Source organism: Nomascus leucogenys, chromosome 10 (assembly GCF_006542625.1).
Source record: "Nomascus leucogenys isolate Asia chromosome 10, Asia_NLE_v1, whole genome shotgun sequence".
Lineage (NCBI taxonomy): Eukaryota > Metazoa > Chordata > Mammalia > Primates > Hylobatidae > Nomascus > Nomascus leucogenys.
The window spans coordinates 52,251,634-52,279,515 of record NC_044390.1 but is presented as its reverse complement, the minus strand read 5'-3'; the positions used below and the strand labels follow the sequence as shown (position 1 = coordinate 52,279,515).

Here is a 27,882-nt window from a genome sequence, read left to right as displayed (position 1 = left end):
TGGGGGTGGCATCTGCAGGAAGGCATTAGTGTCAAGAGGTGGGGGTGGGGATGGGGTGGGGACAGGGCTTCAGCATCAAACAGAAGCACTGGTCTTGGGAACCCCCTGACATGTGTCCCCGGCGTGCAGCAGAGGACGAGGAAAGGGTGGGGTGCGGTGGCCGAAGTTGCTAGTAGCCTGGACAGGGCGGGTGGAGCCTCTCGGGCATCCCCGGGCCACTCTCGAGTCTCGCCTTGCGAGGTCTGGCCTCCAGGACCAGTGCCCCCAGCGAAAGCCCCACTCACCGCGGTCCGGGATGTGGCGCACGATGTTTCCGGCGACCCCCAGCTCCTCCATGTGGCACGGTTGCAGGGTGACCCCTGGGGACGTCCGCCGCGAACCAGACCTGGTCTCCTGGGGGTCCCGGCGTCGAAACAGGCGCCACATGACCGGAGGAACCGGCCGGAGCCTGGGGGCACCCTGGGGCGCATCGCGCAGCCCGAGAGCCTGGAGCAGGGCGGCGGCTGGGCCTGGGGGCACGGGGGCGCGGGTCGGGGGCAGCGAGGGCAGCAGCAGGGCCAGGAGGAGGAGGAGGTGGTGGCCGCAGTGACCTTGCCGCGGCGGTGGCATCTTCCTCCCAGGCGATGACCAGAGTGCGCAGGGTCAGCCGCGGCCCGGGACCAGTGGGCTGAGGGCGGGGCCGGTGTCCCCGGAGGGGCAGGGGTCCTGGGGGGCGTGGCCGGGAAATGGAGGCAGGATGAGGGGGCGGGGGTCCCAGGGGAGGTGGCAGCGGCCCTAGAGGAGCGAAGTTGGAGGGTGTGGAGGGGCGTCAGGGACGGGGGGCGTGGCCGGGGTATTCGGGGTGGGGCCGGGTCCACGGGGGCGGGGCCGAGGGGTTCAGAAGCGCTTGTCCTTCACCAGGCCGTTCCTCAGTGGCTTCCTGGGGGGTCAGAACCAGCGCAGGTTAGCCTGGGAGCCCCACGCGGCCGCCTGGCCCTCTTTCCCGCTTCTTCTCTGGCCGTTTCACACCCTCTGGCTCCTTTTACCTGGCCAGGCCCGGGCCTCGCCTTGTGGCTTCCTCCTTGCCTTCACCCTGCCCCTCCAACCTGCCCCGTAGGCACGTATGTCCCTCCTGGCACCCTGGCACTTCCTCCTTGCTACCCCCTCTGCAATTAAATCTTTCTCTTCCCCTCCTCCCTGCCTCTCCAGGCCGCTGGAGGGCAAAAGCCACGTACCAGCCTGGGCCTGACAACTCCACCGCCTCCACAGTGGGACCCTGCACATCCTCCTCTCCTCTGCCACCCTCCCCACAAAGGCTAGTCCTTGACTCCAGTGGCCCTGGCTGGCATCTGCTGTCCCCCCCTACTTCCCTTCCAAGTTCTTTTCTTTTCCTTTTTTTTTTTTTTGGAGACAGGGTCTTACTCTGTGGTCCAGGCTGGAGCTGTGGCACAACCTCCAAGGCTCAATGGATCCTCCTACCTCAGCCTCCAGAGTAGCTGGGATTACAGGGGCACGCCACCACTCCCAGCTTTTTTTTTTTTTTTTGAGACGGAATCTTGCTCTGTTGCCCAGTCTGGAGTGTGGTGGCACAATCTCAGCTCACTGGAACCTCTGCCTACTGAGTTCAAGCGATTCTCCTGCCTCAGCCTCCCAAGTAGTGTGGTGGCACCTGCCACCACACCCAGCTAATTTTTGCATTTTTAGTTGAGACAGGGTTTCACCATATCACCCAAGCTGGTCTTGAACTCCTGACCTCAGGTGATCCGCCCACCTTGGCCTCCCAAAGTGCTGGGATTATAGGCGTGAGCCACCGTGCCTGGCCCCAGCTAACTTTTTTATTGTTTGTTGAGATTAGATCGCTATGTTGTAGAGGTGAGGTCGCTATGTTGCCCAGGTTGGTCTCAAACTCCTCGGCTCAAGCAGTCAGCCCTCCTCCGCCTCCCAAAGGGCTTCTGTCACTTTAATTCGCTCTTCTCTTAGGCTGAAGCTCAGCTTCTCTGTATGCATTTCACAGCCAATTGGCTGTCCCCATCCAAGGACTGTTGGTCTTTATCTGAGAGGAGATAAGCCTTGCTTGGACCTCCCACGTGTCACTTGTCTTCTGATTTTGCCTGCGATCCTTGAGACGGTGAGTGGTGTTTCTTCATCCACCCTTGTGACTTCTCGATTCTTCCCATAAACAAACGTCCGTGACACACTCTCCCCTTTTGGCTCTGGGATGACTCCAGGGATTCCATTTCTGCATCGACACCTTTGGTATAAGGTGGGGGTTTGCCCTAAGGCTTACAGGAAACAAAGACACACCCTCACTGTGTTTTCCAGAGGGTCCCCGTGCTTTCCATTCCTGCCCTCCAGGATGGTCTTTAGTATTTGCTAAATAAAGGTTTTAAGGTCTTAGGTCAGCTTCTCCACTCAGTTCCCACAGAGAGTATAGATTCCTCTAATGGTAAAGTTTAGCATCCTCGCCCTGTGGCTTTTTATCAGAGCTTTCCTGCTGATTCTTGTTTGTTTTTTCTGCAAAAGCTTCAAAGTGTTCTCTACTCACTCAGAAACCGCTGTCAGTATTTGCCTTTTGGGGTGTGGGTGGGGGTGTACCCACCTTGGGGGAGATAGCTTTTCTCTGTTTTTTTTTCTTTCTTGTTTTGTTTTTTTTGAGACGGAGTCTCGCTCTGTCGCCCAGGCTGGAGTGCAGTGGCACAATCTTAGCTCACTGCAACCTCTGCCTCCCAGGTTCACCGGATTCTCCCGCCTCAGCCCCCCGAGTAGCTGGGATTACAGGCATGCGCCACGATGCCCAGGGTAATTTTTTTTTTTTTTTTTTTTTTTTTTTTGAGACAAAGTCTCGCTCTTGTCCCTCAGGCTGGAATGCAGTGGCACGATCTTGGCTCACTGCAACCTCTGCATCCTGGGTTCAAGCGATTCTCCTGCCTTAGCCCCACAAGTAGCTGGGATTACAGGCGCCTGCCACCACGCCCAGCTAATTTTTGTATTTTTAATAGAGATGGGGTTTTACCATGTTGGCCAGGCTGGTCTAGAACTCCTGACCTCAGGTGATCCATCCGCCTCAGCCTCCCAAAGTGCTGGGATTACAGGCGTGAGCACCGCACCCGGCCAATTTTTATATTTTTAGTAGAGACGGGATTTCACCATGTTGGCCAGGCTGGTCTCGAACTCCTGACCTCAGGTGATCCATCCGCCTCAGCCTCTCAAAGTGCTGGGATTTATCGGCGTGAGCCACCATGCCGGGCCGAGATGTCCTTACTCTGATTGACACCTTTCGGCTTCTATCCACCACTGTGGTGAAAAGAGTCAGAGCGAGGGTGCAGAGAGAGAAGGATGATGCAGGCATTTTCTAGATGTTTCTTCATAGATGAGGAGGAGAGGGAGACAGAGGAGACAGGGCCCCCTGGGGTCTTCCAAGGGTTTTGCCCCAAACTGCTGTCGACACTGATAGACTAGTGTTGACACTAGTCTATGACTAGAGAGGGAGTCTGGGGTGAAATTGGGGGCTGATTTGAGATATTTTAGAAGATGCTGGAAATGTCAAACACGGGAGATGGAGAATGGCACTCAGGGGAGCTTCGTGGCTAGGAGAGAAGTGTGGGAGTCGGTGTGGATTAAGTGTGGGCAGAGAAAGGGCCCCAGAAGAGGAGGAGGCCAGCCAGGAGGCCAGAGAGACAGAGCAGGAGTGCAGAGTAAATAAAGGGCTTCAAGGGCCAGGCGCAGTGGCTCACGCCTGTAATCCCAGCACTTTGGGAGGCCGAGCCAGGCGGATCACCTGACCCTAGGAGTTTAAGATCAGCCTGGGCAACACAGTGAGACCCCATCTCTACAAAAATTTTAAAAATTAGTCAGGGCCAAGCATGGTGGCTCATACCTGTAATCCTAGCACTTTGGGAGGCCGGGATGGGTGGCTCACCTGAGGTCAGGTGTTCAAGACCATCCTGGGCCAACACTGTGAAACCTCATCTCTACTAAAAGAAATACAACAATTAGCCAGGTGTGGTGCACACGCCTGTAATCCCAGCTACTCGGGAGGCTGAGGCAGGAGAATCGCTTGAACCTGGAAGGTGGAGGTTGCAGTGAGCTGAGATCTCACCACTGTACTCCAGCCTGGGTGACAGAGCAAGACTCTGTCTCAAAAAAAATAAATAAGAAGAAGAAGGGGAGGGGACTCTCTGGGGTTAGCACCAAGAGAGCCACATGGGAGCTGGACAGGAGTGGTCTTCGGGATGGGGAGAGGAAGACTGGGCACAGCTGGGTTTGAGGAGGATCTAGGAATTCTGCTACAAGGGAGGGAAACAGGCTGATGAGGCCAGTGGTGGAGAAGAGCAGAGAGCACGTTCTCTCCTGGGTTGAAATGTCCTTGAACAGGCAAGCTGGGTGAACATCCCTAGCCTCAGAGAGAGAGGGACTGTTGTCCACTGTAGCAGCAGGTGGACATCCTCACCCAGCCACTCCTGCTTTCTTGAGGACATGTTGGCCAGATTATCAGTGCAGGAGATGATGATGATGGGGACAGCTGGTGCCCAGGAACCCTCAGGAGGGAAGATGCTCCTACATGGGCCAGACATAGGGGCTGAAGTTCACAGTTTTCTATTTTTATTTTTTGAGACAGGGTCTTGCTCTGTTACCGCAGCTGGGGTGCAGTGGTGCAGTCATGGCTCACTGCAGCCTTGACCTCCTGGGATCAAACCATCCTCCAGCCTCGGCCTCCCAAAGTGCTGGGATTACAGATGTGAGTCACCGTGCCCAACCCGGTTCTTTAGACACTGCAGGGGCGGTGGCAGGTGCAGCAGAGGTGAAAATGGGATTTACGGAGCACTGGGTGCAGGTCACCAGAGCCAGAGAGAGGTGAGAGTGTCTCAATGGATGGCCGGTCCCGGCAGCCCCTGAGAGGGCAATGGGGACTTTGGATGGAGGGGCTGGGTCATGACAAGGACATGGGAGTGACCACAAGGAAGCTATGGGTGTCAGTGTACGAGAGAAGGGTACTGGCTACCCACATCACTAGGGGTCCCATGAGGGCCATGAGGAGGACACGGAATTCAGGGGAAGGAATACAGATGAGGGGACCCTGGAGATGAGGCTGCTCAAGAAGCAGCAATGGGGTGAGATGGGGTGAGGAAGAGATCAAGCCAATTAATTGCTCTCTGATTTGCTTCATGCCTCCTGAGTTATATAAAAGTGGTTCTCAGTCTTGGTTTTCTGAAGTATTCCAATCCTGACTGAATTTTCGGAATCAGGCAAAGTGGCTCATGCCTGTAATGCCAGCACTTTGGGAGGCTGAGGTGGGAGGATTACTTGAGGCCAGGAGTTTGAGACCAGACTGGGTAATATAGTGAGATCTCGTCTCTACAAAAACACTTTAAAATTAGCTGCATATGACAGTGGGTGCCTGTGGTTCCAGCTACTTGGGAGGCTGAGGCAGGAGGATCACTTAAGCCCAGGAGGTTGAGGCTGCAGTGAACTATGATTGAGACAGTGCACTCCAGCGTGGGTGACAGAGTGGGACCCGCTCTCTAAAAAAAAAAAAAAAAGAAAGAAAGAAACAGGCTGGGCCGGGCGCGGTGGCTCATGCCTGTAATCCCAGCACTTTGGGAGGCCGAGGCAGGCGGATCACGAGGTCAGGAGATCGAGACCATCCTGGCTAACATGGTGAAACCCCGTCTCTACAGAAATACAAAAAATTAGCCGGGCGTGGTGGCGGGCGCCTGTAGTCCCAGCTACTCGGGAGGCTGAGGCAGGAGAATGGCGTGAACCCCGGGGGGCGGAGCCTGCAGTGAGCCGAGATCGCGCCACTGCACTCCAGCCTGGGCGACAGCAAGACTCTGTCTCAAAAAAAAAAAAAAAAAAAAAAAGAAAAAAGAAACAGGCTGGGCACGGTGGCTCACGCCTATAATCCCAACACTTTGGGAGGCTGAGGCAGGAGGAACACTTGAGGTCAGGAGTTCAAGACCAGCCTGGCCAACATGGTGAAACCCCATTTGTAAAAATACAAAAATTAGCTGGGTCTGGTGACACACGCCTGTATTGCCAGCTACTCAGGAGGCTGAGGCAGGAGAATTGCTTGAACTCGGGAGGTGGAGGTTGCAGTGAGCTGAGATCATACCACTGCACTCCAGCCTGGGCGACAGAGTGAGACACTATCTCAAAAAAAAAAAAAAAAGAAGCTTTTGGATTCAACTGTTAAAACGGCAATCCACCTGGAGTCCTCTCTCTGCTGGGGAGAGCTTTCTTTTATTAAACTTTTGCTCCAACCTCGACCTTTGTGTCTACGTTCCTTAATTTTCTTGGTCGTGAGACCACAAGCTCAGACAACACCTTAGACAACAAGACCAGTGACCCTGACCTGTTTCACCATGACAAGTGTCCTTATAAGAGAGAAGAGAGATGGAAGAGAAGAAGAGAAAGCCCTGGGAAGACAGAGACCGAGACTGGAGCGATGCAGCCACAAAACAAGAAATGCCTGGAGCCACCAGAAGCCCAAGAGGCAAGGAGGGATCCTCGCCTAGAGTTCCCAGAGGGAGCACCGCCCAGCTGACCTTGATTTTGAACATCTGTCATCCAGAAATATTAGAGAATAAGTTCCTGTGGTTGTAAGTCACAAGTTTGTGTTACTTTTGTTATACAGTCCCTGGGAAAGTAACATTCAATGCCTTTTTTTCACTGCAACCTCTGCCTCCCGGGTTCAAGCGATTCTCCTGCCTCAGCCTCCTGAGTAGCTGGGATTGCGGGAGTGCGTCATCATGCCCAGATAAGTTTTTGTATTTTTAGTAGAGACGGGGTTTCACCATGTTAGCCAGCTCCTGACTTCAAATGATCCACCTGCCTTGGCCTCCCAAAGTGCTGGGATTACAGACATGAGCCACCACGCGTGGCCAAACTTTTTTATTTTAGGATAATTTTAGATTTACAGAGATGCTACAAAGGGAGTACAGGGAGCTCCTGTCACCTCCATCCAGCTTCCCTGACATTACAGCTTACATTTCCATGGCACATGGGTCGCAGCTAAAGAAACCAACATTGGTGCTTTGCTTTTTTTTTTTTTTTTTTTTGAGACGGAGTCTCGCTCTGTCGCCCAGGCTGGAGTGCAGTGGCGCGATCTTGGCTCACTGCAAGCTCCGCCTCCCGGGTTCACGCCATTCTCCTGCCTCAGCCTCTCCAAGTAGCTGGGACTACAGGCGCCCGCCACCACGCCCGGCTAATTTTTTGTATTTTTAGTAGAGACGGGGTTTCACCGTGGTCTCGATCTCCTGACCTCGTGATCCGCCCGCCTCGGCCTCCCAAAGTGCTGGGATTACAAGCGTGAGCCACCGCGCCCGGCAGGTGCTTTGCTATTAACTAAACTCGACATGATTTGAATTCACCAGCTTCTTGGTGAAGGTCCCTTTCCTGGTCCAGGAGCCCATGCTGCAGGTGGCATCTGTCTCCTTGGTCTCCTCTGACCCTGGATTGTTCCTCAGTCTTTCCCTGTTTCCCATGATCTTGACAGTTTCTGGGCATCCTGACGGGCTCTTTTGGAAGACGTCTCTCAGCCTGACCGCCTTCATCCCATTCTGTTTTATACCCAACTGCACTAACTCCAGCTGTCCTTAGAGAATCGAACTCTGCTGGTGGTGCCTATGGGATCAATCATCGCAGGGTGTTCCCTGGTACACTCTGGCCCTTCTGTGCAGAGTCCATGCTTTGCCGTCCTAGAGGACATGCCAGCTCTTACCCTGTGTTCTGATGAGACATCCTCAGCGGGGACAGAGCCAGACACTGGTGGGGCTGGGAGGTCTGGCTTCCTCTTGTCCTGGGTTCTGCACCTCCAAGGATGTCCCCACCATGAGCTCACTGTTCTACAGCAAGAGGACCTTCCTGGTGTCTAGATGTTGCCAAACTGGTGCCCCCTTTAGCCATCGCCACCTTTGGAAGACTCCTTGGGGAGACCTAGCTGATCTCTGGAGAATTCCCGACTGAGGCTGACTGCAGTGGCTCATGCCTGTAATCCCAGCAGCTTTGGGAGGCTAAGGCATGTGGATCACTTGAGCCCAGGTGTTTGAGACCAGCCTGAGCAACATGAGGAAACCCAAGCTCTACAAAAAATACAAAAGTTAGCACAGCATGGTGGTGCATGCCTGTGGTCCCAGCTAGTTGGGAGGCTGAGGCAGGAGGATCACTTCCTGGGCCTGGGAAGTGGAGGTTGCAGCGAGCCAAGATCGTGCCACCGCACACTCCAGCCTGGATGACAGAGTGAGACCCTGTCTCAAAAAAAAAAAAAAAAAAAAAAAAAAATTATTGACTCATGCTCAAAGGACAGTGCAATCTAACACCCTCAAAAGGAGGCTCCTAACGCCACATCTGCCAGAACCCATGCGACCCTGCCCCAATCCCATCTCAGTCAATACCAGCTCGAGCCAAAAGTCTTGAGTCGTCTTTGATTCTTTTATTTCTGTCTCATCTACACCCAAGGCGAATCTGATGGGTTCTCCCTTCCAAACAGGGTAGGGGGTCTGATGCTTCTCTGCCTGGCTACAGCCCCGGATGTGTTAAATGTCTGCATCTCGCACCTCCCGTTCCAAAAAACGTCATGGAGCTCTGAGCCACTGCTTCCCTGAAACCATCGTTCCCAGGTCACTGATGGCCCCCACTGGCCAAATCAGAGGGCCTGGCTGGTCAGCACCTTCCAGGGCCTTCCACAACCTCCTGCCCCTGCTCCTGCTCAAACACTCCTCACGTTGCCTATGAGACACTGCACACCCCGACTCTGCTTGTTACCCAATTCGGCCTCCGTTCATCCCTGGCCCAGGCACTCCCTGCCCGCCCAAGGCCTGGGGCTTCGGACACCATCTGGCTGTCACCCAGGGCTGGTGAGGCTCGTGGGCTGTCTCCTTCCCCAGGACTCCCTCCTGGGCTGGACTGAGTCTGAGCTCCCAGCCCCAGCTCCTGTTTGGTCGGGCAATGGGCTCCCCTGTCAGACTTGGAGGCCAGGATGTCTCGGCCCAGATGGAGCCTGGGCTCTCTCTGCAGCCCTTGGCGTTCCTTCCTCCCCAGCCCCACTGCCACCAGCTCCAGTGGCAGCATGGGTCAGAGGTCGTCATCCAGCCTGACCAACAACTACTCCTCACCACCCACGGGGCCCCAGCTCACCACTACAGCCACGCCAGCCACTAGGCCTGGCCCTCAATGTCCCCACTGCTGAGACCCTGCCTGTCGCCCTGCCTGCCCCTCCCCAGCCTCTCCCTCCCCTTCCTCACTGTCCTGTCCTTCAGGGTACTGGCCACATCATCCACGCCTTTATTGCAGTCTCTGTTTTGGAGTAGGCTTGGGGGGCAGCATCCGCGTCGGCCTCATCTGCTGCTGGGTCTTGGGGGCCTGCCCACGAGCACGCTCAGGCGGGTGACACTAAAGGAGGGAACGCGGGGCGCGGGCCCCTCCACACTCACTCGGCTTTGATGGGCTTCAGGCTCTGGGCCTCGGCTGTGTCGTACTCCCGCAGGTCCTTCAGCTCGCGCACCTGGCCTGTCAACACCTTGGCTGCAAACGCCACGATGTACTGCGAGAGGGGAGGGGAGGTGCCGGTGAGAAGAAAGCCCCCCACGCCACTGCCCTGCTGACAGCCGTGTGCTCCTGTCCCAGGCCCTCCACACAGGCTGTCTGCCACCTAACGTGCCCCTCCCCGGGACTGCCTGAGGAGGGGACAGGGATTGGGATGAGGACGGGACTGCCACTGTGGAGGAGAGCCGGGGCCGACTCACCAGGAACCAGTAGAGGTTCATAAGGGTGAGCAGCAGCAGGAGCGCATTGAAGAAGAAGTAGAAGGGGATGTCAGGCACCGCGCGCAGACTGCAGTGACTGGTGGCATACAGGACCTTGAGCGGGAACCAGTAGAGGCGGAACCAGAACCTGTGGTGGGAGGAGTCAGGAGGCCATGGGTGGAGGGGGACGGTGCCCTACCCAGTCCCTGTCCTATCCCGTCCTAGACCCACCCTTGCCCACTTGTCCCATCCTTGCCCACCTCTGCCCACCTGTTTCTACTACTGCTCTGTCCTTCCCCTCCCCTGCCATGCCCCGCCCACCTCGCCAAAGGCCCCACCTCCTTCCCTGCCCAGCCCCCTCTTCCCTGCCAGGCCCCACCCACCTCGCCAAGGCCCCACCTCCTCCCCTTCCCAGTCCCTCCCCTTCTCTGCTAGGCCCCACCTACCTCACCAAACCCCACCTCCTTCCCTGACCAGTCCCTCTCCTTCCCTGTCAGGCCCCGCCCACCTCACCATGGCCCCACCTCCTTCCCTGCCCAGCCCCTCCCCTTCCCTGCCAGGCCCCACCCACCTCACAAGGCCCTACCTCCTTCCCTGCCCAGTCCCGCCCCTTTCCTGCCAGGCCCCACCCACCTCACAAGGCCCTACCTCCTTCCCTGCCCAGTCCCGCCCCTTTCCTGCCAGGCCCCACCCACCTCACCAAGGCCCTACTCCTTCCCTGCCCAGTCCCTCCCCTTCTCTGCCAAGCCCCGCCCACCTCTCCAAGCCCCCACCTCTTTCCCTGCACAGCGCCTCCCTTTCTCTGCCAGGTCTTCCCCACCACACCAAAGCCCTACCTCTTTCTCTGCCCAGCCCTACCCCAACCCTGCTTGGCCCCACCCCTGGCTTGCTCTGCATTAGTCTAGCTCCTCCCCTTCCATGCCTGGCCCAACCCATCTCATCAGGCCCCTCCCCTTCCTGGATCCACCCACCTCACCTGGTTTATCCTTTTCTGCCCAGCCCCACTCCTAGCTCAGTTGGCCCCACCCTTGTCCTACTCCTTTCCTGTATAGCCCCGCCCCTTCACAGTCCCACCCAAATGAGGCCCCTCCCTTGTCATGCCACACCCACCTCACTGGGCCCCGCCTCCTTCCCTGCCTGGTCACGCCCCTTTTCTGGCCACACCCACCTCACCAGGCCACACCTCCCTCCCTGCCCAGCACTCGCTACCACTCACCAGCTGAAGCCGAAGCTGAGGCAGCCCAGGTCTGCTGCCAAGGCATGCAGCCGATGGTAGGAGCCGCCGCGGGACTTGAAGTAAATGTTGAGCTTGGTGAACTCAAGCTGCACGTCACTGATATCGTGCAGGAAGAGCACAAGGATGCCCACATTGTGGTACCTGGGAGAGGAGCAGGCAGAGAGGAGAGGGCAGCTCACATTGGGGGACCTCCACTCTGCACTAAGGCCCCCAGCAGAGAGTCTCTGGGCTACACCTCAGGCTCCTGGTGGGCCTCTTCAAAGCCACCCTTCCTGGCTCGCCTGCCCTGCCCATCTCCACTTCCCAGGATGCCATTTCCTCACTGTCCCCCACTTAGCCATGCACCCCCCAACCAGACCCTCATCTTCCCTGCCTCAGTGTCCCCGTGTGGCCCAGGGGGCTCCCTGGAAGTTTATTTTTCTTTTGAGACAGGGTCTTGCTCTGTGGCCCAGGCTGGGGTGCAGTGGTGTGATCGGGCCCACTGCAGCCTCAAACTCCCAGGCTCAGGTGATCCTCCCACCTCAGCCCCCGGAGGAGCTGGGACTACAGGAAAGCAACACCACACCCGGCTAATTTTTTTAATTTTTAGTAGAGACTGGGTCTCGCTATGTTGCCCAGAATGGCCTCAAACTCCTGGGCTCAACTGATCTTCTCACCTTGGCCTCCCAAAGTGCTGGGATTACAGGCGTGAGCCACTGTGCCCAGTCTTGGAGTTCCTTGCTGGCCCCTCCTCATCTTGGTGACCTCTGACCCTCTATGACCCCTGACTCTCACAGGCCTGGGCCACTCTGTGTCCAGATCCTCCATGAACTTGTCCCTCACTTTGGACCCCACCACCATGGTGAGACTTCCAGGTCTGTGCGTGCAGCCTGGCCATCGCTGCAGGAAAGGCCTCTGCCGCAGCCCATTAGGATGCTTTTTTTAAAAAAATTTTTTTTTTTGAGACAGAGTCTTGCTCTTGTTGCCCAGGCTGGAGTGCAATGGTGCGATCTCAGCTCACCACAACCTCCACCTCCCGGGTTCAAGCAATTCTCCTGCCTCAGCCTTCCCAAGTAGCTGGCATTACAGGTATGCGCCACCACGCCCAGTTAATTTTGTATTTTTAGTAGAGACGGGGTTTCACCATGTTGGTCAGGCTGATCTCGAACTCCCAACCTCATGTGACCCACCCGCCTTGGCCTCCCAAAGTGCTGGGATTACAGGTGTGAGCCACCATGCCCGGCCCCATTAAGATCTTAATAAGCCCGAAGGCCATCCCCCATCCTTCCGCAGAGTCTCCACCTGACGGATGCGCTGCCCGAGGCGCCTGGATTCACCCTGGACGTGGGGAAGTGTCTCTCACCAAGTCCCTGTTCCTTGCTCTGTCTCCTGACAGCTCCTGGGCTCCTGCCACAGGTCCTTTGCACATGCTGTCCCCATGGCCCAGCCAGCATGCCAGTGCCTGGCTGAACGCACCTCCCTTCACTCCTTTCAGTCTCTGCTCATCTGCTCATCTGTCACCCCCAGACCAATGCACCTACACTTAACACCTGCAGCCACAATTTTTTTTTTGGAGACACAGCCTCGCTCTGTTGCCCAGCCTGGAATGCAGTGGCGAGATCTCAGCTCACTGCCACCTCTGCCTCCTGGGTTCAAGCGATTCTCCCACCTCAGCCTCTTGAATAGCTTGGACTACAGGCACTCATCACCATGCCCAGCTAATTTTTTTATTTTTAGCAGACACAGGGTTTCACCATGTTGGCCAGGCTGTTCTCGAACTCCTGACCTCAGGTGATCCGCCCACCTCGGCCTCCCAAAGTGCTGGGATTACAGGCATGAGCCACTGCACCTGGCCTTTTCTCCATAATTCTTATCACCTTCAAATGAACTGTTCCTTCCTTCCTTTTTGGTTCTATCATCTGATTCTGCCCTCTAGAGAGCCTTGTCTGATAGAAATTTCTAGAACTATGGGAATGTTCTAAACCTGTGTTGTCCAACATGGAAGCCACTAGCCACTTGTGGCCACTGAGCCCTTGAACTGTGGCTTGTGTGGCTGAGGAATGGAATGGGGGCTTTTTAAAATTATTTTTTAAACTAACCATACGTGGTGGCTCACGCCTGTAATCCCATCACTTTGGGAGGCTGACGCAGGTGGATCACTTGAGGTCAGGAGTTCGAGTCCAGCCTGGCCAACATGGTGAAACCCCATCTCTACTAAAAATATAATAATTAGCCGGTGTGATGGCATACCCCTGTAATCCCAGCTACTTGGGAGGCTGAGGTGAGGCGGGAGGATTGCTTGAACCTGGGAGCCGGAGGTTGCAGTGAGCCAACATCATGGCACTGCACCCCAGCCTGGGTGACAGAGCGAGACCCTGTCTCAAAAAAATAAATAAGTAAATAAATAAATAAGATAAAGTAATTTTAAAAATGTATTTATGTATGTGTTTATTTTATTTTTGAGATGGAGTCTCGCTCTGTCACCCAGGCTGGAGTGCAGTGGCATGATCTTGGCTCACTGCAACCTCCGCCTCCTGGGTTCACGCCATTCTCCTGTCTCAGCCTCCCGATTAGCTGGGACTACAGGCACCCACCACCACGTCCAGCTAATTTTTTCTATTTTTAGTAGAGACAGGGTTTCACTGTGTTAGCCAGGATGGTCTCGATCTCCTGACCTTGTGATCCGCTTGCCTCGGCCTCGCAAAAGTGCTGGGATTACAGGCGTGAGCCACCGTGCTCAGCCTAAAAATGTATTTATTAGAGACAGGGTCTCCCTATGTTGCCCAGGTTGAACTCAAACTCCTGGGTTCAAGCGATCCTCCTGCCTCAGCCTCCTAAGTAGCTGGAGGACTACAGGCATGAGCTACTGCTCCTGGAGTTTTAAGTCTAATTAAAGTTGAAAGGGCCACCTCTTTGTTGCTCTATATTTGTGGGCCGTGGCTACTCTATTATCGCAGCTAGAGCGGCTAGTCCCGTAGGAATAGTATATGAGCAGTGTATTTCATTTTAAAGTTTCTATCGGCCACATTTAACAAGAAAGAGAAAAGAACAGGTAATATTAATTTTAATAATGCATTCTCATTAATTCAGTATATCCAAAATATTGTCATTTCAATATGGAGTCGAGATAACAAGGCCAGGCATGGTGGCACACACCTGTAATACCCGCACTTCGGGGGAGCTGAGGTGGGAGGATCACTTGAGCCCAGGAGGTCCAGGCTGCAGTGAGCTATGGTCATGCCACTGCACTCCAGCCTGGATGACAGAGCGAGACCTTGTCTCAAAAAAAAAAAAAGAGAGAGAGAGAGAAATAAAAGGGTGGATAAGATATTTTCACTCGTTTGTATACGAAGGCTTTGAAGCCGGGGTGGGTTTTATGCACACGGCACGGTGAGGCTCGGACAGACTCCGTCTGAAAGGCTCAGTGACGGCCGTGGTTGGCTCTAGAACATCAGAGTGTGTCAGCTGCGTTCACGGTCGTGCCCCCATTGCTTGGGCATGGCAGGTGCTCAGGAACTCCTGGGTGTGTGACCTGGCTGGTCAAGGGCAGCATCTGAGGAGCTGGGTGGGTGAGTGAGGTGGGGTGGCTATGGCTCTCCGGGCCTGTTTCACCCCATCCCTGCGGAATCTCCTTCAGGAATCTCCAGGCCCACATCCCCTCCTCGGCCTTCCTCCCTCTGGCCTGTCCCCTCGTCGGACCCCTGAGCACTCCGACATGATGTGATCCCCTCCACGGCCTCCTCTGTGCCCCGCCGCAACGTCATCAGCCTCTGCACTCTGTGTGGGCTGTGCCTCGGCCCCCTGCCACCCGATCCTGTCCTTACCTGAAGGCGTAGGAGGAGATGATGAGGATGAGAGTGACCACATGGTGGAGCAGCATGACCACCGAGTCCTTGCGCCAGGTGTCCATGTATAGTGTAGCGTAGATGGAGTGGCCGTAGAAGCTTCCCTGGAGCAGGTAGGCGGCCGCAATGTCCTGTGGCACCGCCATGCCCGGTGTCCAGTCTGGGGGGAGCCAAATCTCACAGTCAGGGCCCTGCCAAGCCTCTAGACAACTGCCTCCAGGATCCGGTGACACCCTCCAAGCCACACGTGTCCTCCCAGTACCCGGGTAACCATACGTGTCTGATTGCTGGCTTTCCATTCCCAATTCTTTTTTCTTTTTTATTTTTGAGACGCAGTCTCCCTCTGTCGCCCAGGCTGGAGTGCAGTGGCGTGATCTCAGCTCACTGCAACCTCCACGTCCTGGGTTCAAATGATTCTCCTGCCTCAGCCTCCTGAGTAGCTGGGACTACAGGCACATGCCACCAAGCCCGGCTAATTTTTTGTATTTTTAGTAGAGATGGGGTTTCACCGTGTTAGCCAGGATGGTCTCCATCTCCTGACCTCAAGATTCACTTGCCTCAGCCTCCCAAAGTGCTGGAATTACAGGCGTGAGCCACCTCACCCAGGTGTCTTTTTTTTTTTTTTTTTTTTTTTGAGACAGTCTCGCTCCGTCACCAGACCGGAGTGCAGTGATCTGAGCTCACTGCAACCTCCAACTCCCAGGTTCAAGTGATTCTCCTGCCTCAGCCTCCAGAGTAGCTGGGATTACAGGAGCCAGACACCACGCCCGACTAATTTTTTTGTATTTTTAGTAGAGATGGGCTTTTGCCATGTTGGACAGACTGGACTCGAACTCCTGACCTCAGGTGATCCACCCACATCGGCCTCCCAAAGTGCTGGGATTACAGGCATGAGCCAACGTGCCTGGCCAGGAAGGATTTTTATTTTAGGAAGAGTTTTGGGTTTCTAGAAAAATTAAGCAGATAGGACAGAAAGTTCCTTTCTCTCTTCTGCCCCAACACACCCACAGATTTCCATTTCCCTGGCTTTAAGTGGCATATTTGCTACAAATGCTGAACTAATATAGACACATTATTATCATTATATACATTTTAAATTTTTTTATATATAAGGAGATGTTCTTGCTCTGTAGCCCATGCTGGAGTGCAGTGGTGTGATCATAGCTCACTGCAGCCTCGACCTCCTGGGCTCAAGTGATCCTCCCACCTCAGCCTCCTGAGTAGCTGGGACCACAGGCACCCATCACCATGCCTGGATAATTTCTTTCTTAATTTTTGTGTTGCCATGTTGCCCAGGCTGGTCTCGAACTCCTGGGCTCAAGCAATCCTCCTAGCTTGGCCTCCCAAAGTGCTGGGATTACAGGCATGAGCCACCTCACCCAGCCCAGCGCCCCTTCTCGTTTTTATCTTTTTTTTTTTTTTTTTTTTGAGATGGAGTCTTGCTCTGTACAGGCTGGAGTGCAGTGGTGGGATCTCGGCTCACTCCAACCTCCATATCCTGGGTTCAAGTGATTCTTCTGCCTCAGCATCCCGAGTAGCTGGGATTATAGGCACCCACCACCATGCCCGGCTTTTTTTTTTTTTTTTCAGTAGAGACAGGTTTCATTGTGTTGGCCAACCTGGTCTTGAACTCCTGACCTCAGATGATCTGCCCGCCTCGGCCTCCCAAAGTGCTGGGATTACGGGCATGAGCCACTGTGCCCGGCCCCCTTCCTGTCTTTATCTTAACAGGTCCCTACCTTGTGGGTGTCCTGGGCCCACTCTCTGCAAATCCCTGGCCCTGACAGAGGTGGCTGCCTATGGAGTCTTGCCATGCCTAGGCACACCATGCCACCAAGCGCAGGGTCTCCCACCAAGCGGGTCCTGCCTCACCTTCCCCTCCTCCTGCCTCCTGGTGCACCTGACCACCACGCTCAGGTGATCGGTGACACACCAGCCCACCCCACCATGTCCACCTCCTCCTCTCCTCAGCCACATCCCCAGAGGCTGCCAGACACCAAAGTCAAGGGCTATGCTCTGGACGGGCACAGTGGCTCATGCCTGTAATCCCAGCACTTTGACAGGCCGAGGCAGGAGAGTTGCTTGAGTCCAGGAGTTCGAGACCAGCCTGGACAACATGGTGAGACGCTGTCTCTGCCAAAAAAAATATAAAAATTAGCCGAGGCCGGGCGCGGTGGCTCACGCCTGTAATCCCAGCACTTTGGGAGGCCAAGGCAGGCGGATCACAAGGTCAGGAGATCAAGACCATCTTGGCTAGCACAGTGAAACCCCGTCTCTAATAAAAATACAAAAAATTAGCCGGGTGTGGTGGCGGGCACCTGTGGTCCCACCTACTTGGGAGGCTGAGCCAGGAGAAAGGCGTGAACCCGGGAGGTGGAGCTTGCAGTGAGCCGAGATCGCGCCACTGCACTCCAGCCTGGGCGACACAGTGAGATTCCGTCTCAAAAAAAAAAAAAAAAATTAGCCGGGTGAGGTGTTGTACGCCTGTAGTCCCAGCTACTCAGGAGACTGAGGTGGAAGGATCACTTGAGTCCTGGAGGGAGGCAGAGGTGGTGGCACGAGCTGAGATGTTGCCACTGCACTCCAGCCTGGGAGACAGCCAGACCCTGTCTCAGAACAAAACAAACAAAAAACAAAAAAAGGTGGGAAGCCATACTGTGCTCTGCCCACACAACCTGGAACTCTCTGGGTTGCTCCCTGTTCTCTGGCCACTCCTTTTCTGCAGACCCCCAAGACAGACCCTCCAGCCTCCATCTGCGGCTTCCTGGCCCCTGCCTTGGTAACCTGCCCTGCAGCCCAGCTGCCTCCAGATGCCCCATGAACCGCCTCTGCGACAACTTTCATCTTGGCCTGGCCCCTTCTGCAGCCGAGTTACACTAGAACCCCCATCCAGGGTCCCCTCTTTGGCCCATGCCACCCCCACCCCAGTCCAGGCGCTGTTGTCTCCTGCCCACATCTCTCCAGCGATCCCTGGCCCCCATGACTGTTTGTCCACTGTCCTCACTCAGCCCTGATGGCCATGTACACACAAACATTCACCATGACCCAGCAAGTCCACTAGGGTGTGTGCCTGACAATGGACAACAGGGACTCAAAGAGATACTCATGTGTCCCTGTCCATAGCAGCACACAACCAAAAGGCAGACACAACCCGAAAGTGCATCAGTGGATGAATGAAGGATAGGTAGGTTACCTCCACACAGTGGAATACTATGCAGCCATGAAAAAGAATGAGGCATGGATCCATGCTACAATGTGGGTGAACCCCAAAAACATGATGCCAAACACAAAAGGTCACACAGTGTGAAACTCCAGTGATCTGAAATGCCCAGAACAGGCAAATCTGCAGAGACAGGAAGCAGACTGGTGGCTGCCAGGGGCTGGGGGAGAGGACTGGTAAGTGACTGTTAATAGGGACGGGGTTTCCTTTTGTGGGGGATGATAATGTTCCAGAACTAGACAGAGGGGGTGGTTGAACAACACTGTGAATGGACTAAAAGCTGATGAACTGTTCACATTAAAATGGTTAATCTTTGGCCAGGAGACGGAGGCAGGTGGATCACCTGAGGTCAGGAGTTGGAGATCTGGCCAACATGGCGAAACCCCGTCTGTACTAAAAATACAAAAATTAGCTGGGCATGGTGGCACATGCCTGTAATCCCAGCTACTTGGAAGGCTGAGGCAGGAGAATCGCTTACACCGGGAGGTGGAGGTTGCGGTGAGCCAAGATCACGCCATTGCACTCCAGCCTGGGCAACAAGAGTGAAACACTGTCTCAAAAAAAAAAAAAAAAAAAAAATTGTGGTAAGATTTATATGGCAAAAATTTACCATCTAAGCCATTTGTTAAGTACACATTGTTGTGTAACCATCACCAGCAGCCATCTCCAGAACATTCTCCTCTTCCCCAATGGAACAGTCCTCTGTCCCCATTAAACAGTCTTTCCCCATTCCCCTCCCCCAGCCCCTGGCACCCCTCCATCCCACTTTCTGTCTGTATGAGTGGGATGACTATAGGAACCTCATATAAGTGGAATCACATAGTATTTGTCTTTTTGTGATTGGCTAAAATGCCTAATTTCAAGTTACATAAATTTTACCTCAATAAAAAGTGGAGGCCAACTGAGGTGGCTCACGCCTGTAATCCCAGCACTTGGGGAGGCCAAGGTGCATGGATCACTTGCGGTCAGAAATTCAAGACCAGCCTAGCCAACATGGTGAAACCCCAGCTCTACTAAAAATAGAAAAAATTAGCTGGGCGTGGTGATGCACACCTGTAGTCCCAGCTACTCAGGAGGCTGAGGCAGGATAATCGCTTGAACCTGGGAGGCAGATGTTGTAGTGAGTTGAGAGGGTGCCACTGCACTCCAGCCTGGGTGACAGAGCAAGATTCCATCTCAAAAAAAGAAATTAGCCGGGTGTGGTGGCTCGTGCCTGTAATCCCAGCTACTCGCGAGGCTGAGACAGGAGGATCCCTTGAACCCAGGAGGCAAAGGTTCCAGTGAGCTGAGATCACACCACTGCACTCCAGCCTGGGCGACAGAGTGAGACCCTGTCTCTTAAAAAAAAAAAAAAAAAACAAAGAAAAACAGGCTAGGTGCAGTGGCTCACGCCTGTAATCCCAGCACTTTGGGAGGCCGAGGCAGGCAGATCACCTGAAGTCGGGAGTTCAAGACTAGCCTGACCAACATGGTGAAACCCTGTCTCTACTAAAAATACAAAATTAGCTGGGCGTGGTGGTACATGCCTGTACTCCCAGCTACTCTGGAGGCTGAGGCAGGAGAATTGCTTGAACCCAGGAGGCAGAGGCTGTGGTGAGCCGAGATCATGCCACTGTACTCCAGCCTGGGCAACAAGAGCGAAACTCTGTCTCAAAAAAACAAACAACAAACAAACAAACAAAAAACCCTCCCCTATTCCACACCCTATTCCAGAATTTTTTTTTTTTTTTTGAGACAGAGTCTTGCTCTGTCGCCTAGGCTGGAGTGCAGTAGCGTGATCTCGACTCACTGCAACCTCCACCTCCTGGGTTCAAGCGATTCTCTTGCCTCAGCCTCCCGAGTAACTGGGATTACAGGTATGCATCCCCATGCCTGGCTAATTTTTGTATTTTTAGTAGAGACGGGGTTTCACCATGTTGGCCAGGCGGGTCTCGAACTCCCGGCCTCAAGTGATCCGCCCACCTCAGCCTCCCAAAGTGCTAGGATTACAGGTGTGAGCCACTGCGCCCGGCCCTCTTTGGCCCTCTTCCAGAATTTCAGTGAAAATTGTTTGAAACTCTGAAATGCCCTGATCCTCTCCATCCTGACTCTCCAGAAACATGTGAGCCCAAGCTTTTGCCCAGGGCCACCTTGCTGGATCTGTTGCCCACCTTTCCAACAGGGCCCCTCCCCCAACCCTCCTATAGCTTTACCTCCCCACAGGATAGGGGGGAAGTCCTGGCTTAGTTCAGGGGTCTCAAATCTCCTCTCCCTCTTTTTGTTTTTTGAGAAAGGGCCTCGCTCTGTCATCCTGGCTGGAATGTAGTGGCGCAACCTTGGCTCACTGTAGCGTCAACCTCCCGGGCTCAAGCAATCCTCCTGCCTCAGCCTCCCCAGGAACTGGGACCACAGGCACGTGCCACCATATCCAGCTAATTTTATTTTTTTATTTTTTGTAGAGATAGTGTCTCACTATATTCCCAAGGTTGGTCTCGAACTCCTGGGCTCAAGTGATCCTCCCACCTTGGCCTCCCAAAGTACTGAGATTCCAGGAGTGAGCCACCGCACCTGGCCTGTCCCACCTCTTCATACTCATGTCCCACCTTCTGTTGGGACACTCAATGCCATTCCTGCCTTGTCTCTATCCCTGAATCCAGAATCTTGGTCTCCCTGACCAGCCCCCATCTCACAAGACCCTAGCATCATCCTCACCCTCTTCCTTTCACACCACCTCTAGGGTGGCAGCAAATACTATCAGCTCTGCCTTCTAAACATTTCTAAAATTGGCCACTTTGCTCCCATCCTCTCCCCTCAGCTCAGTCCTGGTGGGAGTCCCTTCGGGCTCCAGCTCCTGCTGTCAGCCCCCTCCTGGAGCCCTGGGGTAGATGCCCAACCCAGGGTGACATCCCTCCTCTGCTCCCAGCCCACAGATAAGTAACAAATCCTGATGGTGGCCTCCGAGGCCTGGAAGGCATGGCCCCCACTCGCTTGGACAGCAGTCCCTGCCTCTCCTGCCTGCCCCAGGCACCTCCAGGCCCTCACTCAGTCCCCTTCAGTGGGGCCACCCCTGTCCCTGCTAAAAACTGCCCCTCCCCAACACAGCACACTGCCTCTTCTCTCCACACGTTTTCTCATCCACACTTATTGCTGTTGATAGACTGCGTACTGCACTGTCTGTTACCCCTGCCACACGGCCAGCTTCATGAGGGCACAGGGCTTTCTCTGATCCGTTCCTAGCTGTGTCTCAGCTGTGGTATACAGTAGGTGCTCAATAAATGCACATGGAAATAATCAGCTAACTTGTGAGTGTCATTTACAAAAAGCAACTAAGGCTGGGCAAGGTGGCTCACACCTGTAATCCCACCACTTTGGGAAGCTGAGGTGGGAGGACTGCTTGAGGCCAAGAGTTCAAGACCAGCCTGGCCAACATGGTGAGACCCCCATCTCTACCAAAAAATACAAAAAAATTCGCTGGGGGTGGTGGCACACACCTGTGGTCCCAGCTACTCAGAAGGCTGAGGTGGGATGATTGCTTGAGCCCAGGAGGTCGAGGCTGCAGTGAGCCGTGATCACGCCACTGTACTCCAGCCTGAGCAACAGAGTAAGACCCCATCTGAAACAACAACAAAAAAAGAAGCTAAAGGCAACTCCATGCCCAAAATGTTAAGAGAGGCCGGGCACGGTGGCTCATGCCTGTAATCCTGACACTTTGGGAGGCCGAGGCAGGCGCATCACCTGAGGTCAGGAGTTTGAGACCAGCCTGGCCAACATGGTGAAACCTCGTCTCTACTAAAAATACAAAAATTAGCCGAGTGTGGTGGCATGTGCCTGTAATCCCAGCTACTCAGGAGGCTGAGGTAGGAGAATCACTTGAACCTGGGAGGTGGAGATTGTAGTGAGCCGAGATCGTGCCATTGCACGCCAGACTGGGTGACAGAGTGAGACCGTCTCAAAAAAAAAAAAAAAAAGTTATGAGAGTTCAATCATGGGTCATCCGTCTAGAAGGAAAACTGAGCAACAGCTAACACCTCCCCTCTAGGGGATCAAGGTGTGTTACATGGGAAAAGTGGCCCCATGGGTGCCACATCCACTGTACACTCTGGGCTCCGTGCCACAAGGAGCCCTCCAGGCTGTTCCCATCACATGGCAGGAAACAGCTATCATGTGTCTCCCTGGCCCACAGCCCTGGTGGTCCTCGCAGGGCAGAGAAGCCGCAGCCCCCACTGCTCCATTGCAGATGGGGTTTCCTACATCAGCCTGCCCAGTGGCGATGCTGGCCCTGCCCTGCATTCTCTGCCAGGACAGGTCACACAAAGCGTGCTGCAGTCACCTCCCTGCCCAGCCCACCCAGAGCTCAGGCCATATCCACTCCAATCAACTGGACACAGCCACTTCTTATCATCTTCCCCTCACCGCCCCCCCACCCCCAGACAGGGTCTCGCTCTGTTGCCCAGGCTGGAGTGCAGTGGCATGACCTCAGCTCACTGCAACCTCCACCTACCAGGTTCAAGCAATTCTCCCACCTCAGCCTCCCAAGTAGCTGGTGCTACAGACGTGCCCCACCATACCAGGCTAATTTTGTGTAGAGATGGAGGTCTCACCATGTTGCCCCAGCTGCTCTTGAACTCCTGTGCTCAAGTAATCCTCCCACCTCCGCCTCCCAAAGTGTTGGGATTACAGGTGTGAGCCAGTGAGCCACCACGCCCAGCTCACTTCTCATCCTCATCATCTTTTTTTTTTTTCTGGAAATGAGGTCTTGCTCTGTCACCCAGGCTGGAGTGCAGTGGCACCATTTCAGCTCACTGCAACCTCCGCCTCCTGGGTTCAAGTGATTCTCCTGTCTCAGCCTCCCAAGTAGCTGGGATTACAGGCACGTGCCACCATGCCTGGCTAATTTTTGTATTTTTAGTAGAGACAGGGTTTCACCATGTTGGCCACGCTGGTCTTGAACTCCTGACCTCAAGTGATCCACCTGCCTCAGCCTCCCAAAGTGCTGGGATTACAGGTATGAGCCATCGCACCAGGCCTCATCATGTTTATCTCCTCACCAAGATGGTGCAAGCCAAGGGGACCCTCTCACCTCCACAGGGCAGCCAGAGGAAGCATTTTGTCATCCACAAAACCCAATCCTCTCCATGCTGTGCTTAAAAACATCACAGTCAGGCCAGGCACGGTGGCTCACACCTGTAATCCCAGCACTTTGGGAGGCCGAGGCAGGCAGATCATGAGGTCAGGAGATTTGAGACCATTCTGGCTAACACAGTGAAACCCCGTCTCTACTAAAAATACAAAAAATTAGCCGGGAGTGGTGGTGGGCGCCTGTAGTCCCAGCTACTCAGGAGGCTGAGGCAGGAGAATGGTGTGTACCCGGGAGCGGAGCTCGCAATGAGCCGAGATCGCGCCACTGCACTCCGGCTTGGGCGACAGAGCGAGACTCTGTCTCAAAAAAAAAAAAAAAAACACACATTCAGAATGGAACTCAAACTGCTGCCTCAGCTCTCTGCAGCGACCCTCCTCCTGTCCCCATGCAACGTGAGTGCCTCTGGGCCTCTGCACATGCTGTTACTGACACCTGGAATGCCTGCCTGGACCCACACAGGGGTCCCTCCAGGATGTCTTCCCTGAGCTCCAACGCGGCCAGATACCCCCTTTCCTGTCCCCAGGGATCACCTTTGTCTTGGGGCTGGCTTAACTTCTGAGACACCCATAGGAGCTCCGATTCTGATAAGCGTCCCCTTACACTGTTCTTTTTTTTTTTTTTAATATAGAGTCTTGCTCTGTTTGCCCAGGCTGGAGTGCAGTGGCGCAATCTCGGCTCACTGCAACCTCTGCCTCCCAGGTTCAAGCGATTCTCCTGCCTCAGCCTCCCAAGTAGCTGGGATTACGGGCGCCCATCACACCCGGGTAATTTTTTGTATTTTTAGTAGAGACGGGGTTTCACCGTGTTAGCCAGGATGGTCTCGATCTCCTGACCTTGTGATCCACCCACCTTGACCTCCCAAAGTGCTGGGATTACAGGCGTGAGCCACTGCACCTGGCCCTCTTTTTTTTTTTTTTTTTTTTTTTTTTTTTTTTTTTTGAGACGGAGTCTCGCTCTGTCGCCCAGGCTGGAGTGCAGTGGCGCAATCTGGGCTCACTGCAAGCTCCGCCTCCCGGCTTCATGCCGTTCTCCTGCCTCAGCCTCTCCGAGTAGCTGGGACTACAGGCGCCCGCCACCACACCCGGCTAATTTTTTTGTATTTTTAATAGAGACGGGGTTTCACCGTGGTCTCGATCTCCTGACCTCGTGATCCGCCCGCCTCGGCCTCCCAAAGTGCTGGGATTACAAATGTGCGCCACCGCGCCCGGCCGCTGGCCCTCTTTTTTGATACCAGATGGGGTCTCACTCTGACGCCCAGGCTGGAGTGCAGTGGCGTGCTCACAGCTCCCCTTGGCCTCCAACTCCTGGGCTCCAGCGATCCCCCTGCTTCTGCCTCATGATTAGCTGGGACCACAAGCCTGGCGTCTTTGTGTTTTAACAGAGCCCTCCCAGCCATCCCCTCAGGGCCCTTACCGTAGAAGACAGATGGTGGGTCATGGAAGAAGGGGTAGTCGGTGCCAAACAGCAGGTAGGCACTGTAGCTCCAGCTGCCCAGGTAGAAGAGAAACTTCCAAGCACTCTCGGGCATCTTGGCGGCATCTCTGGGCTGGAGGCGGCACTGCTTCGCCAGGGGCTATGGGGGAGAAGACGGGCAGGCAGCCATTGGTGCTGAAGGCCAGAGACTGCTCCTCCAGGGTGGGGAAACTGAGGCCAGGGACTCCCCAGGCCAGGCAGCACTGGGAAGGCCTGTCCCCCATGCCCACAGCATAAACAGAGCCCACAGGCGCCTGCCAAGGCTAAACTTAGTGCCCAGCTGTCCGGCCGCGGCGGTGCTGGGAGGGGAGTGAGGGGGGAGGCCCCGAGGGGAGAGGAGGGGAGCAGGAGGGCTCTGGAGGCCGGGAGGGGGACACTTGGGCTTACAGTGAGGGAGACAGATGGATGCGTCAGCCCAAGGGAGTTGGGCTGGTGGCGGTGACCCTTGAAGGGAACATGGAGGGGTTATATGGGGGCATCTTGGGAAACACAGAGAGCCCCATGGGACCGACACAGAGGGGAGAGGAAGAACTTGTGAGGAAGCCGCCCCTTCAGTGGGGGAATTTGGAGAGGCCAGAGACTAGAGGGCTGGGAGAGACTGGGGGGAAAGTGTGGCGGGGACATGGGAACTTGGGGGCGATGAAAGGGGAGGAGGGACTGGAGGGAGAAAAAGGGGACAGGACGCGGAAAAGGTGTCACAGGCGAGCTGAGACCCTGAGGGGGCATTGGGAGTGCAGAGCAAGCTGCTGGCTCCAAGGCAGGGGTTGGGGAGTGCGGTGGGTGGGTGGGGGGGCTCAAGCTCCCTGGGGGCGGGGCTCCAGAGCTGCCCGGCCAAGCCCCGCCCCTGGACAAGTCCCACCCCCTTCCCGGAGGCTGAGGGGGCCGGAGCCCAGAGCACCCAGCAGTTGTCATGGAGACAGCTGGAGCCGGCTCCGGTAACCCCTGGCAACCAGGCTGCTGCCAAGAAGATGAGCTTTGGAACACCCGGCAGCCCCTCCACCCATTTCTGAGGAAGGGCGAGTCTCGACATGGGGCGAGCACCCCACCCAAGGGGCTGGGGAGGGCCCCCCGGGCTCCGCCCTGGTAGTCTACCAGCCGCCACATCCTCCTGTCCCGCGGGGGTGGGGGGCCACTTGCCCTCCTGGGTCTCGGGCTTCCCAGCTGGAAATTGGGAAGAAGGCAGGGGCGACAAGCAGGATAAAGACCACTGCGGACCCAGGGAGGGGCCCTGGACAGCCCTGTCTCCCCCTCCCACAGCAGGGCTGTGGCTGGGGTCTCTCCCCCATGTGGGTGATATGGGGACGGGAGTGGGGAGAGTGGCAGTCAGACAACAGCCCATCATCGACCTCACAAGGGCCAGCCTCTTCCCGGCCAGCAGAGAAAGGCCCCTTTGTTGGTGCTGGGCACACTGTCCCTGCACCCTCCAGCCAGACGGGCGGGGTGACACCAGCTGGTCCACGGGGGTGTCCAGGCCAAGCTAAAGGCCCAAACACCTTCCAACCAGCTCCTGCCACAGCGACCCTTCCCCAGGGAAGTGAGTGGGGTCAGGCGCCAATGTCACCATCATGGTCACTCTCTCGCAGGGGCGATGGTCTCAGCAGAAACTGGGGAATTATGCTGTCGCCTCTTGGAGGCAGCACAGTCCAACCCTGAAGCCCCGGGCCATGTCACCTCCAAGGGAGCGACCACTGGCCTGGCCAGAGCACCCAGGCCCTTGCCATCCCTGGTCGGAGGGTGGCGCTGACCCCAGACAGGCACAAGGCAGCGACCGGGCAGCTCCTGCCTCTTCCCCCTTGGAGCGGGCAAGCCGGCCCCGGCGCCGCACGGACCCCGCAGAAAACGGGCAGCGGACCTCGCTCCGGGCCAGGGCGCAGCCCACATGGCAGGGAGGCGCATGGTGCAGGCCGCGGCGCGCCAAGCCCTCCCGTTCCCGGTCCTGGGCTTCTCAGTGTCTGGCTTGGCCCTGCCGGAAAGAGCGCGCGGTGTCCGGAGCCATCCACCGCGCGGGGCCCCCTGGTCCCAAACTGACCGGAAAGGGCCGTACCTCGGTCCCCCACGTCTCAAACATCCCACCTGTCTCGGGCCCCCCATGTCCCAGACTCACCCCAGCCCAGCCACACCCCCGCATCCACCCGGTTCCCCCACGCCGCACTGTCTGAAGGGGGCGCGCAGCGGCCCGAGAGACCTTATCCTGGGGCTCCAACGTCCTGGGCCTCTCCAGCCCGAGGCCCCCACCCACGTTCCGGCGACCCCTCCATCCGCAGCAACCAGCACTGGAAGAAAGGAACGCGCCGGCGGCCCCAGGTCCCCGGTCCCGACTTCCCCCAGTCCGGCGTGCCCTCGTCCCAGCCCCCCGCCACACTGACCCGAAAGAAGCGCGCAGTGGCGGCGGAGCGCAGCGCGGTCCAGCCCAGCGCGCCGAGCGCCAGCAGCAGCAGCTCGGGCGGCGCCAGGTGCGCGTGCTCAGCCAGGCCGCGACGCGCCAGCCCCCAGCCGCAGTCCGTGCAGCCCCGCGCCGCCGCCAGCGCGCTGCCCCAGCCACGCTGCACTAGCTGCGCGTAGCTCGGCATGGGCTCGGGCCCCGTCGGCCCCGCCGCGGGCCCCGCCGCCGCCATACCGCCCGCTCGCCCGCCGTGCCCGTCGCCTGCGCCCGCCCGCGGTAGCCGACGGAGCCGCGCGCCCCGCGTCACGCGCCGTAGCTGGGCCGGGGGCGCGCGGGCGGGAGAGCGGAGGGCGGAGGGGCGGGACCGGTGCAAGCTCCGCCCCGCCGGGGGCGCGGCTGGGGGGCGGCCAGCGGGAACGCGGGGCGCCCTGGAGGCGGGCCCGCGCCCCTGCCCGTTTCCCAGCAGAGAAACCCAGGCGCGGAGAGGCGGGGGCTGGATCTGGGGGCCCGTTGGACCTGGACCCCGAGAGACCCTGCGCACCGCCGTATCGCGCCCCTATGCCTGCCCCGCGCGCCCCTCGCTCCCCCACCCCACCGCGCCGTGCCCGTGACGGGGGGCACGGGGGACGCTAGCAGGCAGTCCCCTCTACTGGCGACCCCCGCTCCTCCCGGCCCTCCAGCACGCCACGCCGCTCCAGCTCCATCGACCCGGCCCGCTCCGACCTCACCGTTCTTGGAGCCCTCGCTCCTCCTCAAGAACCCGAGGCCTGGCACGCCTTGGCACAGTCTTGGGACCATCCCGTGGCCTTCCCGCATTCAGGAGGCGTAGGCTCAATGAAACATTCTCATTCTTCAAAACGGCACGGCCCACGCCAGGGCGTTGGGAGGCGCACCTAGTGGAGAC

General features: G+C 56.4%; 2 protein-coding genes across 3 annotated transcripts in view; both read right to left on the bottom strand.

Annotated features, from left to right (window-relative positions):
- The window catches only part of GDF1 (growth differentiation factor 1), a 28,446-nt gene extending 1,155 nt beyond the window's left edge, over positions 1-27,291 (bottom strand). The window contains exons 1-7 of the mRNA XM_030820375.1: positions 26,962-27,291; positions 24,536-24,695; positions 14,763-14,943; positions 10,939-11,100; positions 9,723-9,870; positions 9,411-9,520; positions 285-919 (exon numbers count right to left, since the gene is read on the bottom strand). Of these exons, the coding sequence (XP_030676235.1) occupies positions 285-609 (325 nt within the window). The 5' untranslated portion in view covers positions 610-919; positions 9,411-9,520; positions 9,723-9,870; ... (2 more) ...; positions 24,536-24,695; positions 26,962-27,291. The remainder of the gene's footprint in view (positions 1-284; positions 920-9,410; positions 9,521-9,722; positions 9,871-10,938; positions 11,101-14,762; positions 14,944-24,535; positions 24,696-26,961) is intronic.
- On the bottom strand, positions 830-27,882 carry CERS1 (ceramide synthase 1). Of its 2 annotated transcripts, XM_030820376.1 has the most exons (7): positions 26,962-27,291; positions 24,536-24,695; positions 14,763-14,943; positions 10,939-11,100; positions 9,723-9,870; positions 9,411-9,520; positions 830-919 (listed from the first exon to the last, which is right to left on the bottom strand). In XM_030820376.1, exons 1-7 carry the CDS (start codon positions 27,208-27,210, stop codon positions 877-879), a joined length of 1,053 nt encoding a protein of 350 aa, XP_030676236.1. In that variant the 5' UTR covers positions 27,211-27,291; the 3' UTR covers positions 830-876. The 2 variants fall into 2 exon arrangements, with proteins under 2 accessions (XP_030676236.1, XP_030676237.1); XM_030820377.1 differs by lacking the exons at positions 830-919; positions 26,962-27,291 and adding an exon at positions 27,707-27,882 and having other exon boundaries at positions 8,389-9,520.

What these genes read in the sequence shown, in the direction of transcription:
- CERS1 (XM_030820376.1), bottom strand. Translation starts at nt 27,210, where the DNA reads ATGGCGGCGGCGGGGCCCGCGGCGGGGCCGACGGGGCCCGAGCCCATG. An exon ending in CCACTGCGCGCTTCTTTCGG is followed by an intron (nt 24,696 to 26,961) that starts GTCAGTGTGGCG and finishes TCTCCCCCATAG; the next exon opens with CCCCTGGCGAAGCAGTGCCG. An exon ending in CCCACCATCTGTCTTCTACG is followed by an intron (nt 14,944 to 24,535) that starts GTAAGGGCCCTG and finishes GGCTCCCCCCAG; the next exon opens with ACTGGACACCGGGCATGGCG.